The sequence below is a fragment of the Apium graveolens genome, chromosome 10, assembly GCF_009905375.1.
Source record: "Apium graveolens cultivar Ventura chromosome 10, ASM990537v1, whole genome shotgun sequence".
NCBI classification, from domain to species: domain Eukaryota; kingdom Viridiplantae; phylum Streptophyta; class Magnoliopsida; order Apiales; family Apiaceae; genus Apium; species Apium graveolens.
Genome location: NC_133656.1, coordinates 207,144,767 through 207,164,582, shown reverse-complemented (window position 1 = coordinate 207,164,582; position 19,816 = coordinate 207,144,767). Strand labels below are relative to the sequence as shown.

The 19,816-nt window shown below is 34.1% G+C and overlaps 2 protein-coding genes across 2 annotated transcripts; one reads left to right on the top strand and one right to left on the bottom strand.

Moving 5' to 3' along the window:
* The first annotated feature begins 1,833 nt into the window (after positions 1-1,833).
* Positions 1,834-6,093, top strand: LOC141690120 (uncharacterized). Its single transcript, XM_074494770.1, has 9 exons — positions 1,834-1,977; positions 2,659-3,674; positions 4,034-4,118; positions 4,261-4,509; positions 4,587-4,694; positions 4,953-5,072; positions 5,275-5,400; positions 5,597-5,680; positions 5,772-6,093. Exons 2-9 carry the CDS (start codon positions 2,680-2,682, stop codon positions 5,895-5,897), a joined length of 1,893 nt encoding a protein of 630 aa, XP_074350871.1. The 5' UTR covers positions 1,834-1,977; positions 2,659-2,679; the 3' UTR covers positions 5,898-6,093.
* Positions 6,094-7,180: 1,087 nt separating this feature from the next.
* Positions 7,181-12,147, bottom strand: LOC141690122 (uncharacterized). The gene is made up of 3 exons (XM_074494771.1): positions 11,945-12,147; positions 9,535-9,600; positions 7,181-8,506 (listed from the first exon to the last, which is right to left on the bottom strand). The coding sequence occupies exons 2-3, from the start codon at positions 9,557-9,559 to the stop codon at positions 7,353-7,355; spliced, it is 1,179 nt and encodes a 392-aa protein (XP_074350872.1). The 5' UTR covers positions 9,560-9,600; positions 11,945-12,147; the 3' UTR covers positions 7,181-7,352.
* Positions 12,148-19,816: the final 7,669 nt, after the last annotated feature.

Sequence of the window (19,816 nt, the reverse complement as noted above, 5' to 3'; positions counted from 1 at the left end):
CTACACAAATTTAATACTCTTCTCGAAAAAGGCCATGATAGTCGAAGTTTCTTAAACTCCAAAATAATTTGTGGTTAAAGACTTTGAAGCTTCTGCATCACTGACTCCTAGATATCATTGAAAAACCTGAACAAATAATTGAATAGTCAAACTGATCATTGGTTAAAGAATTTGAAGCTTTTACATCACTAACTTCTAGAAATTTAATTGAAAAATTTGAACAAATAAATTGAATCTTTTAGCATTTGTAAAACAAATAATATGAGCATCCAAAAGAAATCGGTGCCACTGTTGGCCCAATTAGAAATATAAAAGTAAGTAAAACTTAGAATGTAGTTTAGAACCATATGTTACTCTGTCAATGCCGGGAAGAAATAATAAGCACCTATCCATATCAAAACATAAGAAATTATATTTTATTTTCTGAACTTTTATCGAACATGTGAGGTGCACTTGAGACCTCATACATCAGGTGTGTGAAAAATAGATGCAAGAAATATGAACTTACCAAAAACACAACTACGAAATTCGATGAAATCTTAATTGGAACTGGACACCAATGATGCAACTCAGCCGTACTCCCTAACATTACCGTATAATATAGAGTAATCGAGTCCAAAGAGGTCAGGATCAATATGTATAAATATATAGATATAGATGTATATACCGTCGTTGGTAGAAAGAAAACTGTGGGCTAAATAATTATGTACACGTATGGTACGGAATTGGAAGAAAGAAGATAAAAAGACTAAGTTAATATAAATGATTGCCCGTTGATGTTCCCAGTAACGGAAGCAGAAATGACACCATACGGACGGGTATGATAAATCTTGATGAATAAAACGGCGAAGGCTTGAGAAAACAACAAAAGCAAAATAGATATTTTTGACAGCGCCATGTAGGACTCCCGGGATTCTAATTTATATAGATATATAGATGATCAAATGATAATATAACCTTATTTGGACGTTATTATTTTATTCCATTTTTATGCTTAGCGAAGCGGGGCAATAGTGTGACTAGTTTGTAGTTTAATGATATAAATATTTGTTATTTACGTAATTGCAACTTGAAAATTTATATTTATGATTGATGTAATTAGAACTTGAAAACTTGGTGATATTTTTTTTAACAATTGATTATAACAATATTAAAAAAATTTAACGATCATGATTGAAGAGATAACCCAAATTAATTAATAAACAAAATGAAGTGAAGAATTTAATTATAACACATTCCGATTATTACGGATAATATAAATAAATATGTTCTTCGTTATTCATTTTTTTACATCATAAATTAAAACTGATTTTATTTAATTTTGAAATAACTTCATTAATTTCGTCAAATTCTTGTTATCATTTTTTCGACTAGTTTCAATTAGCTTCGGAGACAATTGTTAACAAATTTTCAAAAATACAAACTAGGCATCTATTTTTTTTACCAAATTATATATCAATAAAAATTCCAAAATAATAAATATTTTAATAAATATGATGTGACTAATTGCAGATTTTATGAATTAAGAAAATAGATTTTTGAACTAAATACAGTGTTACAGATTTCGGAAATCGGAACTATTCGGTTGAGATACCGATTTACGATTTATCGGACGATTTTTGAAAAATCGGATGATTAATCGGCGATTTATCGGAAATTGGTCAAATCGGATAAATATTTTTGACCGATTTTTGAGCAATTTATCGGCGATTTTTAAAAAATCGGCCGATTTCTATAACAGTGACTAAATATAATGATATCGCAAAATAAAAATATTATCAAGTTGAATAAATTTGGTCATCTTTCGTTGACCAACAACACGCATATTTTGACACCAGTAAAATCTGGTTTCCGTGTTCACTTTCCCCTTTCATTCCTTTTTTCTGTTTTGTCCTCTCGCGTCTCTTATATATATATACAAACACATACTAATAATTATACACATATTCTCAACTCCAACAAAATCAAAATAAACAGGTAATTTTTTTTAATGCGATTGCATCAATTTTCAGTTTATTTAGACCGTTTCTCGAATTTCTGGTGTCGATGCTTTGCGATTCAGATCTAATACCTGTTTTATTTTTGTAATTGATTGATATATATGTCGATTTATGTAATTGTATAATCTGCTGATACGATTGTTTGATTATATCGTCTTTCATTTTATAGGTTTGTTTATTAGAACATATATGTTTGTTTGTATTAAATTTGTGTTTTGTTGTTATGATTAGATTCATTTTTTCAATTTTCATTTTGTTTGAGATCGGATTTGTAATTCATATCTGAGGATATCATCTGTGATGATTGTATTTGTAGATTAGTTCCTAATCAGATAGTTTCGGAATCTGTTAGGCGGTATCTGAACTATCAAGCTTCTGTATTATCATGCCAGTATTGTAATTCTAGGTTGATTATGAGTTAGGGAGTTTCGTTATCTGGTAGGCGATGTCGGATTTATCGGGATTTTGTATTATTAGTTGTAATTATCGATCAAAACAAATTCATTTTAATTTGAGACTGATATGTTTGGTCTATGAACAAGGTTTATTGATGTAATCATTGCCTACACTGTTTATTTGGAAATGTAAACAAATTGCATAGCTGTTTCAAGGGTTTATAGTATCAGTCCTTATTGGTTTATGTGGTGTTTTGTTGCAGGTAGGGATCTAGTTTTTAGCCATGTTAGAGCAGTTACTAATTTTCACTAGAGGAGGACTGATTCTCTGGACTTGTAATGAGCTCGGAAATGCGCTCAAAGGATCACCCATTGACACATTGATCAGGTCCTGCCTACTAGAGGAAAGATCCGGTGCTGCATCGTACAACTATGATGCACCTGGTGCTGCATACACTCTTAAGTGGACATTCCATAACGAACTCAACCTTGTCTTTGTTGCGGTGTATCAGAAGATTTTCCATCTTTTGTACGTGGATGATCTATTAGCTATGGTTAAGCGAGAGTTCTCGGAGATTTATGATTCTAAAAAGATGGTGTATAATGATTTTGATGAGAAATTCAGGCAGCTCAGGAAGGAGGCGGAAGCTCGTGTAGAAGATATGAAGAAATCAAATCAAGTGGCGAAACCAGTGAGTAACAACAATCTAAGTAAGAAGCAAGGAAAAGTGCAGAAGATAGGTCTTACAGGAGGTGATAATAAAAAAAGCAGCAGTGATTCGGGAAGTGATGGTGGAGATGGTGAAAAATCAAAAGGTCGTAAATCAGAAAATGGTAATGGTCTTGCTAATGGTAACCGTGATGGCTACGGGAAATCCACTGCAAAGGGTAGTACCAATGGTAAAGAAAATGAGAGTTCCAATAATGGGGCTTTTGATGTAAATAAGCTACAAAAATTAAGAGCTCAAGGTTCAAAGAAAACTAATGCTGTTGTTAACAAGGTTCCCAAAGTGGAACCAAAGAAAAAGATAACAAAAAAGAATAGAGTCTGGGACGAGGCACCGGTGGAGTCCAAGTTGGATTTTACAGATCCAGTGAATGGAGATGAAAATATTGTGGTTGTAGCAGCCAATGAAGGTGAGAGTATGATGGACAAAGAGGAGATACTTAGCAGCGACAGCGATTCTGATGATAGTGAGGATGAGGACAACGAGGATGGCAAGATGGATAAAAAGCCAGATACAAAAAAGAAGGGTTGGTTCTCTTCAATGTTCCAGAGGTAAGCAAATTTCCTCATTCCTTGATTGCTTTTATTTTTCTTTCATTTTCTTACATACATGCATCCTTCTAACATCGAATGAACATTTAAAATTAGGACTTAGTGGATTGTGTGATGGGAATCATATTTTTAAAATGTTTATATAACGTTGGGGCATATAATTTTTTTTAATTTATATGTGTTTCTTTATTTACCAACCCCAATGGCGTGATAAGCTTATATATATTTCAAATCAAATTCTACTTGTCAGTGACTTAAGGTTATGATACATGATTGCACTCCTCTAATATTCATTTTTTATTTCTAAAATAATTATATTCTTTGGATGCCTGCATCAGTTAATTAATCTTTGTCTTCAGTATTGCGGGGAAAGCAAATTTGGAGAAGGCGGACCTAGAACCAGCACTGAAAGCTTTGAAGGACAAACTTATGACCAAGAATGTGGTATGTTTTTCACTGTGCCCTCTACTTTTTGATGTTCAGCTTTCGTGTTAGTTTGTAATCCTTCCTTTAACTTCCTTGGATATTTTATTCTGTTCTATAATATATATATATTAATTTTGTTTTAAATGATGCGGTGCCATAGGCTGAGGAGATAGCCGAGAAGCTATGTGAATCAGTAGCAGCAAGCCTTGAGGGTAAAAAACTAGGATCATTTACAAGGATATCATCGACAGTACAGGCAGCAATGGAAGAGGCCCTTGTTCGCATTTTAACTCCTAGGCGTTCCATTGACATCTTAAGGGATGTCCATGCTGCCAAGGAGCAAAGCAAGCCATATGTTGTTGTCTTTGTTGGAGTTAATGGAGTGGGAAAATCTACAAATCTTGCCAAGGTGATAGTCATTTGATTTAGAAGCTATTCTGCATAAAGCTTAGAAATGTATCTGACCTTGTGGCTCCCTTTTGACAGGTTGCTTATTGGCTTCAGCAGCATAACATCAATGTTATGATGGCTGCATGCGATACATTTCGTTCTGGAGCTGTTGAGCAGCTACGCACCCATGCTCGTAGGCTCCAGGTATACTTAGTTTGTAAATGAGTTTCTTACTTTCTCTTTTATGTTATAGTTTGAACACACACACACCACTCTCACTTTGCCTTTGACAAGGCATGAACCCTCAACTTACCTAGAGGGAGTGAGAGAAATACCGCTAGAGCAAGAGCCCTTTGGTCATATTGAGCTTCTTTTTTACAGCCTCTATTATAAACATCATATGTTAGCAACTGTTGTGCAAGTTTTACCATCCAATGTCTTTTGCTAATTTTTTGATATCAGATCCCTATATTTGAGAAAGGGTATGAAAAAGATCCTGCAATTGTAGCGAAAGAAGCAATTCAGGAGGCCAGTCGAAACGGTTCTGATGTCGTTCTTGTTGATACAGCTGGGAGAATGCAGGTATACAGTAGATATTGTTAAACATTTGGCAATGAGTTTGCGCGTATTATTAATTGCTTTGACTGTAGGAAATGTCTGAAAACAGAAATGGTTTACACTCTGCACTTAACACTGTATCTTGTAGGGAGAGATTGCAAATACCATCATCTTAAGTTAAATTTATAGTTTATTTGTTGATCCTCATGATATCACATATATACAGGACAATGAACCGTTGATGCGAGCTTTGTCAAAACTGGTCTATGTAAATAGCCCAGATCTGGTCCTTTTTGTTGGTGAGGCACTTGTTGGGAATGATGCTGTGGATCAGCTATCAAAGTTCAACCAGGTTTGTTGATTCAAAGCTAGCATTTTTGTCTGATTAATTTGCTAAATTAAAATTTTTGTGATTTATTAAAAGTTTTAAACATTAGAATTAGGACTTCTGCTTTCTTTTCCTACAATATGTCATACTAACACCCAAGACATTTCTCTGGCAACATGTTTGATTACAGTTTTATAACTCTTTTGTTAATTGGCTGCAGAAACTAGCTGATCTTTCGCCATCTCCTAATCCCAGACTGATAGATGGAATCTTGCTCACGAAGTTTGATACCATAGATGATAAAGTAAATATAACCCTTAATTTATTAATGCAAATGAATTTGTTTAAGGGAATGCTTATTAACTTTAGACCTGGGTTTGATGTTTGTGATGCAGGTTGGTGCTGCATTGTCAATGGTTTATATATCCGGGTCGCCTGTTATGTTTGTTGGATGTGGACAGTCCTATACCGACTTGAAGAAGCTGAATGTGAAGTCTATCATCAAGGCGCTCCTCAAATGATAGTTTCATCTATTCCTGTCGTTTTATATTTTCAAAAGAATTTCCAATGAATGTTGTCTTGATGTCTTCTATGCTAGTACCTTATGAATTTTCATACTCTGCGAGATCTTGTTGCTCCAAAGTTGGATGCTTGGTTGTGTCAGTCCTTTGTGGCAATAACATTACTAGAATATAAATATTTTATTTGCGGACACAAGTGAATCATTTACTGGCTAGTAATTTTATTAGATAATGTACTGCAACTTTATTTTAGCAGCAAGCAGGTCATGTTTTTGAAGGAATAAGCTTTAAAAAGTTGCAAGAACCAGAAAAATACATATTAGAATCTTATAACAAATTTTATAATGTATCACTCTGAAAAGCTTCGAACTTGTAGATAGTTAATAATATATATTGCTGTTGCACGTTAAAGAATAGCTAAATATGGTGGTTGTAGCTATGGGTTTTATTTAAACTGAACAATTTTCTGATTTGGGTGAACAATGTGGTTGTATACAGTGTACATGATGCATATAAGATTAGCTACAGCGAGCAGCAAGAGCAGCTTTACTAAATGTACAAAGTATGTGATGATCGATGCTAATTGTCGCGCTTAGGCAGAAGAAGAATTTAATGTACTCAAGTTTATGATCCAAGATTACCATGGTGTTGCTCTTCCAAACTTTGGCGGGGGTCTCCATCAAAGCTCATGATTTATATAACACGAATATTTAACTCGAGCAGACAAAAAGTATTCCGTCAAATAGTCCACAAAACTGAATCCATGTAGAGATGCCCTTACAAGGGAAATAGCTCATTCTAAAGCTTCAGGCAAGATCACTCATTCTTTCTCCTTCATAGCCAGAAGTTCAAGCACATGTCAGTCAGAAAACTTAAAACAAGGGTTAATTCAGCAATCAGAAATGGATGGTTCTAAGCTAAATCAGTACACTATAATGACATATATACTTGTAGGCCGCAATGTTATACATCGTTGTAGGCCTCAGTTATTTCAACTGAAGCTTCTGCAGGTGAATGAAGTAGTGCAGTTTAGTATCGTAACTCAAATTAAAATTCAGCAGTAGAGGGCTTTAACATTTCTTGTATGACAGGTTGATTAAGAATAATTCAAGCCTGCATTAAAAAGATTCTAAAGTGATCTCTTGTATATGCACCACGTGCCAACATAAGTGTCAAAGTCCACCGCTAATACCACCAGACCAACAGGCAGAGAACAAAGCAAGCATAAAATTATACTAATTTTTTGGCTAAATTAAGACAAATACTTTGTGTTTCTATCTGAGTAAACTTTACAAAAATTGCTGTGTCTATTTTCATTCTTAAAAGCTCCTACACAGTGGGAAGGGAGCACAACAAATGGCAACCCTGGAATCTGTCTTTGCGTGTGAACTTCTAGGAGAAAAATATACTTGAGTATCTATCTTTAAGTATTTATACAGATATCTTAGAGCTTCACTATGTCGGGCGTAAACAGCCTCCAGGTAGAAGGAATTTAAACTTCTCTGCATTTGCTATCAGATAGGCTGGAAGATGTACTGCTGAAGCTGAACGTGGGATTGATCCCATCTTCTTAATCAATTCCTTAAAACTATACTCCTCGGGAAGCATATCAAAAAGATCATCTCCTTGGCAGATTAGTTTCTGAATTCTAGAATGATTAAGAAAGTCCTTCTTTTTTACCCGGTCAGCATGACTGTAAGCAGTCATTTTGAATACAAACTCTTCCAACCTTTTAAAGCAAAAGCTACAATGCCAGCCAGCGTCAGAGAAGATTACATCAGTCTGCCTGGCATGTTGATATAGCGTCCATGGTCCATATACATGGACCGTTGCACGCCAGCTATTATAATCAACAGGAAACTCGAAAGAATACATGTAGTTTCTCAACTCAAGATGCAATACATCAGGTATCCCATCACACCACTGTAGCAGCTTCACAGTGTGGGGGCTTGGAATCTCGTCAGCATCTGACATAATGAGTAGATCATCGTAGGAGATGCCTGCGTATCTAATTAAACCGTTCATAGCTCTACGTTGTTCTGACTCCCTTGCAAATGGGTTTTCACGTGACCCAGTCCGCCCAGGATACACACCATGGACAATTTTATCCTCGGCAAATGAAAATCGATCACGGTTTGAACCAAAGAATAGAGGCTTAGGGATTCCAGTGAAGGTGGTGTTGGCTTCTAAGATAACAAATTTAGTAATATAGGGATGCAGTTCACGCCAACGCAGTTCAAGAATATCCAGTTCATTGCTGAATATGATGGCATCAAAAACACGACGTGGTTCAGAACGAAGGTTCCAGCCATGAAGACGACAAAGGCTGCCCATTGAAACATTTTCTGCATAATAATGTGGTAGATGCTCAAACGAGCGAGGGGGCTTATCCCAAAGTGGGCGAAATAGATAGGAGATCTTCTGACCATTGATTAAAATTCCAATAAAACTAGCTGGGACGAGTACTAAAAGTACTACGCAAACAAATTTAGGTACAGCTAGTCTGAAGATAAGGCGGTGAGATCTCATGCCCATGCTTTGAAGGAGAGTCTGTTGAGGAAGACAAGTAACATCGCAATTCCCTGTACTGATTCTCTTCTTAAGCTGGCCTGCAAAATATCACGAGCAGGGTTAAGATTGCAAAAGGCAGATGTAATCTCCTTTTCTTCAATTCTTTATTTGCACTTTCAATAGGAATAATGATAGAGGCCAACCAGACCACAAATATATATAGTTAGAGCAACACCCAAAGACAAACTAGTCGACATTTAAAATTAATTATTAAGCTAGGCAGCCAGATCGTCACCAGTTTAACAAGGGTTGCTGACAATCAGCATTGGAACCAAGTAAAAATATCTAGCACATACAAATGAACCTGACACTCGATATAATACGAGTTGTACGGATATCGTACATTATTTTGATGACCACTGACAACTCCTGCAGTTACTCCTACAAATCTTCTCCAGTGGCTTTGCTGGTTGAAAGGGGTTCTAAAAGACAATGCTAGCATGTGGTGGTGGTCGTGGGGCACCTATAATCCATATATTCTGCTGCACTTTTTCTTTTCTGAGCTACTTATCTTAACCATTACTGGTTATCTTGTTGGAGGTGTCCGACGGCCACCATCACCAGACAGACATTGTTTTGCAGGAACCCCATTCCCCCACCAAAACCGACAGACAAGGGCTATGACTTAGTCGGAGTAGCTGCACGAGTTATCAATCATGATAAAATACGCTCATAATGTTAAAAAGTGAGATTACATTCAAAAGAAGAATCGAATAAGGCTTCTCATAAAAAAAGGTTTATCTGGTATTTTATACATCAACAAATCCCAGTTTTAAATATAAAAAACTGTCAGTTATCAATCAGGTTTACAATAGTGTGGCTCTACCAACCAGAGGCTGCTAATGTGATTTCCCTACTGTCAACCCTATAGACCCTTGCATATGGTAGTCCGGGAATTAGAATAAGCAGGTGAAGAGATTTGCACCATTTTACATAGAGGGAGAAGACTACATATCGATATCACCCTTTACTGTCTTAATTAATTCTTAACAGACATCTTTCTTGATTATTTCTTTCAGGCCTCTTCTTATAACTGAAAATAGCGTGGACATTCAGTTCGACTAACCTTCTTTAGTATGAGACCTTCTCATCAACCATGCTAATCCTTCTCAAGCACAACATGTGCCGTACCCTGGTAGAAATTGCAATTAATAACAGTAAGCAATATGTTACAAATGGTCAGCACTTCGAGACAAAAATTCACTAAATATTATCAAAGAAGAATAATAAATATTCTGCAGACAGAAGATTCATATTATTTGAGTATTATCCGGTTTAATATAGTTTCATGTAAATCAGAAAAAAATATAATAGTTGCAACTTGCGAAGCCATCCATTATTAAAGAAATAGCATAAACATTATACGAGGACAACCACCCCAATGATTTAGCTGTTATTGGAACAAATTTTACAATAATAACGTATATGTGAAGTTAATGTGGCCAACAAACACAGTCCTACGATAACAACAAACAGATCTATTTTTTTCCGTGCCAGATATCAACTCGCAGACATATGTATGTATTAACAGGTTTTTTTTAATATACGGGGAGGACTATTGCAGTTACTAGAAGGTCTTTGCCATCCCCAGTGGTGATGCTACCCTACGACATCAAATGCCTCTTGGTTATGCCCTCCCTCTGGGTCCGTAAAAAAAACAGATGCCCATCTTATGCATGGTTTTAAAGCTGGTCTTGTTGTGATTGTTTTGTCATGCGAGCAACAAAAAATAAGTGTGTAGGTTTCTCCTCTGATCATCTGATATATGAAAACTTAAGAAAAAATAGCTTTTAATTTGAGTTATATGATATTTCGCATATTAGCGAACATATAATACAGTAGCTCACCTGATTGCAAAGTAGGATATAACGGTAGTTCAGAATACAGGTGTATTGGCTCGTTTCCACAAAGCGTATAAGCTTTGACGGAAATAGACTTACATCAAGATATGCTCACTTGAGTTTCACTAATAAAAACAAAAATTATGAAAAACACATCTACCTGAGTTATTTATTGAAATAATGATTGGCAATTTCTTTATTACGATCTTCAGTGGTGCAACTTGTATATTGTTAGGATTTGTAACTTTGAGTAAAATGAAGTGATGTAATCCTCACATATAAGGTTGGTTGTTGAATACTTATGTCAACCTGCATATGCCTATTTCGGTCTTCTTCAGATTGACAATATTTGAATCTGTTTGGCATGCTTAGGAGCATCCTCAATGAAAAAAGTGAATTTTTTTTCCACAACTTTCTCATTGACATGTTTGACAGTTAAGGGTCTCAGGAATGTTGCAAGTATCGGCATAATCATGCCGATTTCTTGTCGGAATTGAATGCAGACCTAGTTGACATATTACGACCAGCCACTAGCTAACCTGCCTAGAGCTCTCGATTTGACGAAAATATGTTCTGCTTGTACTCAACAAGCTAATAAAAATACTATATTTGCGTCATAAATACCAATGCTCTTTGTCCTCGCATTGAAATAATTACAAAAGTAGCGAGCTTACTGGTCCTCTTATTGTGTCAAATCATTAGTTTTCGAGGGCAGGCTGCTTACTGTCTACTTAAAAGATACTTTAATTATAGATTAAAAATAATTTATTTCCCTTATTATATATTTAAAAATAATTGACGGGTCCTGGTCCGTGACAATCGCGTGTTAGGGACCATTTATATAAAACACGCTCCAGGGGCGTTGGATCTATATTTTAAGGGCCCGGATTGAAGCATTTTTTTAACGATCCGCTATAATTTTCCGCGGATTGGAACTTTTCCTTTCCGTGGAAAATTTCCGCTGAAGGGAGGACTTCCGATCCGCGGAAAATTATAGCGGATTGGTAAGAAAAAGACTTCAATCTGAGCCCTCGATATAAAGATCCAATGGTTCTGGAAAAATGTGTTAGATAAGGCTTATCTGGCATCCGGGTGCTGGGAAACAAGACCCTTAAATGATAATGTACAATAATATTAATTCTTGTCTAACCAAATACTAACCTTTCCCTAACTGAATTGGTCCATCTCTACTTAGTACTTCTTAATAAAGTTTAAATCATAAGTTAGTTTTAATTCATAAGTTAATAACACTTAATAACACGTACTCAGCGTAGTATTCAACAAAGATACAAAATAAGTTAATTTGGACTTAGAGCTCACTTAAGCTCTTTCTATTTGCAGATCGAGCATCAGTATGTAGTTATAACTTTCTTTTACTATCAATTCTTGCTATAAATGGAGTATATCTACTTCATTTCTGAAAAAATTCAGCAAACATCTAAGTGAATAATCAAATCCCATTCAGCAAATCTAATCTGACAACTTCAATAACATTTAATGACAATTACGAATTGTAATTTAATGTGAAATACTAGACCTGAGCTGCTAGCTGGATCTGTATATACCATATCGCAATATTTTATTTACAAATCACAAGAAAAAAAAGCTGAAAATAGAAGTAGTGACATTGCATACCTTCCATGTTGCAGGGATTAGGAAGGAGATGAGAGCTGATTACAGGCAAATTTGAAGTAAGTAGCGCTTTATATGTGTGTGTATTGATGAATATACTTACAAATATTAAATGGATATACATACAGCAAGAGAGAAAGAGAGGAGGATATAAGAAAGATTAGTGGTGGAGTACTGTAGTAGGACTAGGTAACACCATTAACTTCGGGAAATTTAGGGGCCAGATTCTTTATTGTCCATTATTACAAATCTACAATTATTGCACATATATTATTATTATTATTATTAGTCTATTATTAATAAATTTTATCATCATATTTAAATATGAATTCTCAAAATTCAGAGTAAGTGACCGATATACTATGGTATGATAATGAGTGAATATCGTATATTTATCTCAAATGTATTTTATACTATATTGTGGATAATATTCACGTTAATTTTAACTTGTAATATTTTTCTTAACAAAAATTCGAATTCATTTGGTTATTTATATTTTTCTTACAAGATATATTGGCGTGACACATAACGGAAGATTAGTATCAACAAACATGTTAATTCCTAAGAACGAATAAAAAAATCCACAAGTACGGATTCGAAAAGATACTGTGACGCCCTCAGTCTTCGGGTTAGAAATGAGGACCCATATACCATTAAATTAATACAATAATAGCAGATATAATAAACCCCGATAATAATAACAGGATCTAAACATGATTAAGTATGAGACAAAATTACAACTACCAACCAGAATAAATATATTACAACCCAAAATATACTTAAATTCAAATTATTCGATTCCGACATGGAACCGACATATAACCCAAAATATCTGAACAAGCTTATACAAGTCCTCCAACTAACACGCTTGCTCACACACACAACAACTACCTGTTCTGGCATCTGGAAACCTACAACCCGATAGGGACCGCCAGAAACGCTCTTGCGAGCGGTGCGCCTAAGTCTGACCATCTTCTTACTTAACTGTCATGGTTAGATCAAAGCAAATATATGAGCAAAGAATCTTAGCAAATAACTATATAGACAGTTCTATAATGCAATATCAATATCTGAGGCATTTTACAATCATTCTCTAGGTGACAATTTTCTATTATTGGATAGGTAAAGGTTGTGAAAAGAATTCCGGCTTTCAAGATTCAAGGCTCAAGATTGGGAGAAAGCCGACATTCATCACAAATCAATAGCAGGACTCTGAAAGAGTTTCTTAATTGAAAGAAGCAATTATTCAAGCTTCGAGATTCAACAACTAATTAAATTGACAGGGCTCACAAGTTTCACATCTTAAACGAAGATACAAATCATTTCATTTCATTTAAAAGAAGCAAACTGCTTTAAGTATTATATTTATTTATTCTTTTATAAAACATAAAGGAACCCTTGATTGAAATATCCATCTATAAAATATAATACGGGTGATCAGCCCGTACCGACCTCCATCTGGTCGTTATGGTACCTGTGGCATTATTTCAGCCTTATATTGGACTAGCCCCGCTAGCCTCTTATGTGACTGGACTAGTCCCACCAGTCTCTTACATCTTTATCCAATCCATCAGGAATTCGTTTGAAAAATCTTTGTGTTGGAAGTAGGAAAAGTTGGCTAAGTCCATTTTAATATTACCACGAATGTGAAATCATTTGGACTCATTTAAGTCGAAAATCATTCTTAAGATCAATTCAAGATTTCAAGAAAAGTGAACAAATCGAAAGTAAACAGGGGTCAATACTAAGGATCTTGATCAAATGATAAACAGGGTATACTAGTTCAGAATCAGAATAGTTCCAAAGATCAGTACATAACAAGGTATACGGGTTATCGAAGAATCCAGGTTAATTAAAACATTACGTAAGGAGGTTCATAAAAGTTCTCTTACGTTCACGAGATCAAAAGATAATAAAGTAATAGAGTAAGGTAATAAATGTCAGGATCAATAGGGTTATTATAAAGGATCAACATGGATTGATAAGAAGTTGTTACAAAGAATAATATCAGGGTTTCTCGGAAATCAATAACTGGCTTATCATCAACATTATAAGGAATCACTGCTTTATCATGGCATTGATAATATCCTCTCTATAATCAAATCATAAGAGAAAGCAGAATTACTTGACTTAAATTGCTTTCCTGTTTAACGGGTATTGAGCTACTGCCACCTAAGATAGCCTTTCCTTTACTAGCCTGAATGCCCTTACTATCCGAATCTACAATCCAAAACAGAACCCCTAATTAGCAATGTACTAAACACTCGACATTTCTCTGAACGTCTAACGATTACCCCATATCGCGATAACACTTAAAGTATATACTTAAGTATAATCACAAATACTCTCACATAGCAAATAGTATACTATACCTTTATACTCAAAACTCTATACTTTATTTATAGTTGCAAATTATATAGCTCGATATCGAAACAACTCATTCCTTTCTTTTTAATCCCAAAATTCGAACCAAACCAAATAATACATCAAGTAATTTCCTAATAACTCAACATGCATCAACTTAATCTTACATGCAACTATCAAATATCAACATATAAGGTTAATTTTACAAATTAAACCTATCTTAAATCAATTTCTAACAAGAACAATCCTTGAAACCCTTTCCTTTTGAATAAAACCGAACCAAAACACAATTTTGAAGCAAAATCTAACATGCATATATCCTATTGCAAAATTTCTCTAATACCAAATCAAAACACCAACCTATTCGTATCCAACTACACATATCAATTTCACATGCATTCGAATCCAACATTTGATTTCTAAATTAACCAATAATCAAATAAATCATCGACACACTTATAAAATTAGCATGTAATCACTAAAAATCGACATGCATGCTCTAATTCATAAATCCCATCTAATTTCATCCCAAAACTAAGAGACAAACTCTAATCAATCAAGTTCATCACAAAAACCGAACCAAAAATCATTTAAACTGAGAGTTACATTCGAATTTTTTAAATAACATGACATGCATTAATTAAAAACAAATAATTTTGCAGGGATTATAGAACTCAGGCTTTGCATCACTGTTCACTACCAGCTCACCGGAGTTCATCGCCGGTGGTGGCGGTTTCCGGTGGTTCCTTAATCTCGAGGGTTTCCATACGTGAAAACCACCGATTTCAATTAGAAACCAACACAGTTTCATGCTTTTTCATCAAAATTGAATACACCATCAAATTCGAGCTTAAAACTCGAATAGAACTTTAAGGGTTTCGAATTTCATCAACTCGAAATCGACTTGCAATACTAGAACAAGAATCTAGAAGTGAAAAGAAACTCGACCATGGTATTAGATTAAGAATCAAGCAAGAACCGAGAGAGCAAAGAGGAGAGAGAGATTACCGAGAGTGAGAGAGAACAAAGAGAGTCCGAGAATGAGAGAGATAGAGCCGGGTGGAAGAGAAGAAAGAAAAAGGGGGTGGGGAAATATATATATATATAATCCAGGGGCAATTTGGTAAATAGCAAAAATCCACTTCCCTTTCTCCCATTTTTCTATTTACAACGACTGGGAAATTTCGCGACATGATTGAGTAAATAAATTATAATTTTAAATTTATATGAATAAATAAAAGGTTAAATGATTTTGTGGTTAATTATCGTTGTTGTATAATAGTAACTGGCAACGTAAAGAAACTCGTTCCCGTTTGATGAGTCAGCTAAGGGATTGAGCTATGTCGTTGGGCCGTCAAGTTGAACGGATCCCGTATTAAAAGGGATGAAAATATTTAAAAGTGATAATGTGAAATATATGTGATGATCTTGTGTGTCTGCATAATATTTGAGGTGCGCGTGTTCGAATTTATGATTAATGATATTTTTAAATGCATTAAAAGAATTTATAAGGATTTTATTGATCGTAAAACATTTTTATAAAATTATAGAAATGTGATCAAGGTATGAAATTTGCTTTGTTTCTTTCAAAATAGTCCAAGGGACTTTTTAAAATAATAGTTGACATTATTTTGAGGAATTGAGATTTTAAAATGATTTTATAGAGTTTAAATTCTATTATTTGGATTTATTTATAAAATCTCTAACAAATTAATTATTTGTTCAAAAATTTATTTAAAAATATTAGTGAAAAGCTAATTTTATGTTTTAGTGGATAATAATCAAAAGTTTATTCAATTTTGAATAGAATGTGGGTAAATTATTATATTACACATATTTTATAAATAGAAAAATGGGAGAAAAGGAAGTGGATTTTTGCTATTTACCAAATTGCCCCTGGATTATATATATATATATATATATATATATATATATATATATATATATACTTCCTCACCCCCTTTTTCTTTATTCTCATCCACCCGGCTCTATCTCTCTCATTCTCGAACTCTCTCTTTTCTCTCTCACTCTCAGTAATCTCTCTATCCTCCTTGCTCTTTCGGTTCTTGCTTGATTCTTAATCTAATACCATGACCGAGTTTATTTTCACTTCTAGATTCTTGTTCTAGTATTGCATGTCGATTTCATGTTGATGAAATTCGAAACCCTTAAAGATGTATTCGAGATTTAAGCTCAAATTTGATGGTGTATTCAGTTTTGATGAAGAAGAATGAAATCGTGTTGGTTTTTAATTGAAATCGGTGGTTTTCACGTATGGAAACCCTCGAGATTGAGGGAACCACTGGAAACCGCCGCTACCGGCGATGAACTCCGGTGAGTTGTGGTGAACAGTGATGCAAAGCCTGAGTTCTATAATCCCTGCAAAACTATTTGTTTTTAATTGATGCATGTCATGTTATTTGAAAAATTCGAATGTAACTCTTGATTTATATGATTTTTGGTTCGGTTTTTGTGATGAACTTGATTGATTAGAGTTTGTCTCTTAGTTTTGGGATGAAATTAGATGGGATTTATGAATTAGAGCATGCAAGTCGATTTTTAGTGATTGCATGCTAATTTTATAAGTGTATCGATGATTTATTTGATTATTGGTTAATTTAGAAATTAAATGTTGGATTCGAATGCATGTGAAATTGATACGTGTAGTTGGATATGAATAAGTTGGTGTTTTGATTCGGTTTTAGAGAAATTGTGCAATAGGATATATGCATGTTAGATTTTGCTTCAAAATTATGTTTTTTGTTCGGTTTTATTCAAAAGGAAAGGGTTTCAAGGATTGTACTTGTTAGAAATTGATTTAAGATAGGTTTAATTTGTAAAATTAACCTTGTATGTTGATATTTGATAGTCGCATGTAAGATTAAGTGGATGCATGTTGAGTTATTAGGAAATTACTTGATGTATTATTTGGTTTGGTTCGAATTTTGGGATTATAAAGAAAGGAATAAGTTGTTTCAATATCGAGCTATACAATTTGCAACTATAATTAAAGTATAGAGTTTTGAGTATAAAGGTATAGTATACTATGTGCTATGTGAGAGTATTTGTGATTATACTTGAGTATATACTTTAAGTATTATCGCGATATGGGGTAATCGTTAGACGTTATGAGAAACGTCGAGTGTTGAGTACATTGCTAATTAGGGGTTCTGTTTTGGATTGTAGATTCGGATAACGGAGGCATTCAGGCTAGTAAAGGAAAGGCTATCTTAGGTGGCAGTAGCTCAATACCCGTTAAGCAGGAAAGCAATTTAAGGCAAGTAACTCTGCCTTCTCTTATGATTTTATTATAGAGAGGATATTATCAATGCCATGATAAAGTAGTGATTCCTTATAATGTTGATGATAAGCTTGTTATTGATTTCTGAGAAACCCTGAGATTATTCTTTATAACAACTTCTTATCAATCCCTGTTGATCCTTTATAATAATCCTATTGATCCGAACATTTATTACCTTCCTCTATTACTTTATTATCTTTTGATCTCGTAAACCTAAGAGAACCTTTATGAACCTCCTTACGTAATGTTTTGATTAACATGGATTCTTCGATAACCCGTATACCTTGTTATGTACTGATCTTTGGAACTATTCTGATTCTGAACTAGTATACCATGGGCCTGTTTGGAAATATACTTATAAGCCACTTATGGCTTATAAGCCCGTAACAGCTTATCGACGAGTGTTTGTCGACCCAACTTATAAGCTGAATTTACAACTTATAAGCTGATAAGTTGAAAGTTGGCAGTGACGTACTTTTTTCCAACTTATTTTCATTTTTTCACTTTTTTCTAAAGTTTTGATTTTAAAATATAAATTTTTAAATATTTACTAATTTAAGATTCATGAACTAAGATAATTGTATTTAATAATTATTTGTTTTAATTCATTTAAGTAAAAAAACTTCTGACTTATAAGTAAATTTATCCAAACACTTATAGAACTTATAACTATTTATTAACTTATAACTTATTTCGCACTTAATCATTTTAAGTCATAAGTTACTTATTTTAAGATTTCCCAAACGGGCACCATGTTTATCATTTGATCAAGATCCTTAGTATTGACCCCTATTTACTTTCTATTCATTCACTTTCCTTGAAATCTTGAATTGATCTTAAAAATGATTTTCGACTTGAATGAGTCCAAATGATTTAACATTCCTGGTAATGTTAAAATGAATTTAGCCAACTTTTCCTACTTCCATCACAAAGGTTTTCTAAACAAATTCCTAATGGATTGGATAAAGATGTAAGAGACTAGTGAGACTAGTCCATTCACATAAGAGGCTAGGGGTCTAGTCCAATATAAGGCTGAAATAATGCCATAGGTACCATAACGACCAGATGGAGGTCGGTACGGGCTGATCACCCGTATTATATTTAATAGATGGATATTAAAGTCAAGTGTTTCTTTATATTTTATAAAAGAAGAAATAAATATAATCATTAAAGCAGTTTGCTTCTTTTAAATGAAATGAAATGATTTGTATCTTCGTTTATGATGTGAAACTTGTGAACCCTGTCACTTTAATTAGTTATTGAATCTCGAAGCTTGAATAATTGCTTCTTTCAATTGAGAAACTCTTTCAGAGTCCTGCTATTGATTTGTGATGAATGTCGGCTTTCTCCCAATCTTGAGCCTTGAATCTTGAAAGCTCAAAACCTTTTCACAACCTTTACCTATCCAATAATGTAAAACTGCCACCTAGAAAATGATTGTAGAATGCCTCGGATATTGATATTAATATTGCATTATAGAACTGTCTATATAATTACCTGTTGAGATTCTTTGCTCATTTATTTGTTTTGATCTAACCATGACAGTTAAGCAAGAAAATGGCCAGACTTAGGCGCACCGCTCGCAAGAGTGTTCCTGGCGGTCCCAACCGGGTTGTAGGTTTCTAGATGCCAGAGCATGTAGTTGCTGTGTGTGTGAGCAAGCGTGTTAGTTGGAGGACTTGTATAAGATGGGTTAGATACTTTGGTTTATCTGTCGATTCCATGTCGGAATCAAATAAATTTGAATTTAAGTATATTTTGGGTTGTAATATATTTATTCTGGTTGGTAGTTGTAATCTTGTCTCATACTTAATCCTGTTTAGATCTTGTTATTATTATCGGGGTTTATTATATATGCTGTTATTGTATTAGTTTAATGGTATGTGGGTCCTCATTTCCTAACCCCGAGATTGAGGGCGTCACAATAACTCTAAGAAAACTTTTAAGAATTTTTGATAAAATAATAATAAGATGGAAATTGTTCCATCATAATTTGTTTATGTAGGGATATAAACCCTTAAAATATAATTGAAAAAACAAATCACAATTAGAATAAAATATTTAAAATAAGTAGCATGATGTAACATCTCACATCGATAAGAATAAGAGTGTTTGAGACCTTTATAGATACAAGTCAATAACTAATGTGTACCAAATCACTAGCTTTTTCGGACTGACCTATGGGGGGTTGTTGGGTCCGATACACATTC

Excerpts from the sequence above, each read along its gene's own strand:
- LOC141690122 (XM_074494771.1), bottom strand. The coding sequence starts at position 9,559 with ATGAGAAGGTCTCATACTAAAGAAG. Across the intron at positions 8,507-9,534 it reads AAGGTCTCATACTAAAGAAG|GCCAGCTTAAGAAGAGAATC; the intron begins GTTAGTCGAACT and ends GATATTTTGCAG.
- LOC141690120 (XM_074494770.1), top strand. The coding sequence starts at position 2,680 with ATGTTAGAGCAGTTACTAATTTTCACTAGAGGAGGACTGATTCTCTGG. Across the intron at positions 4,119-4,260 it reads AACTTATGACCAAGAATGTG|GCTGAGGAGATAGCCGAGAA; the intron begins GTATGTTTTTCA and ends GCGGTGCCATAG. Across the intron at positions 5,073-5,274 it reads ATACAGCTGGGAGAATGCAG|GACAATGAACCGTTGATGCG; the intron begins GTATACAGTAGA and ends ACATATATACAG.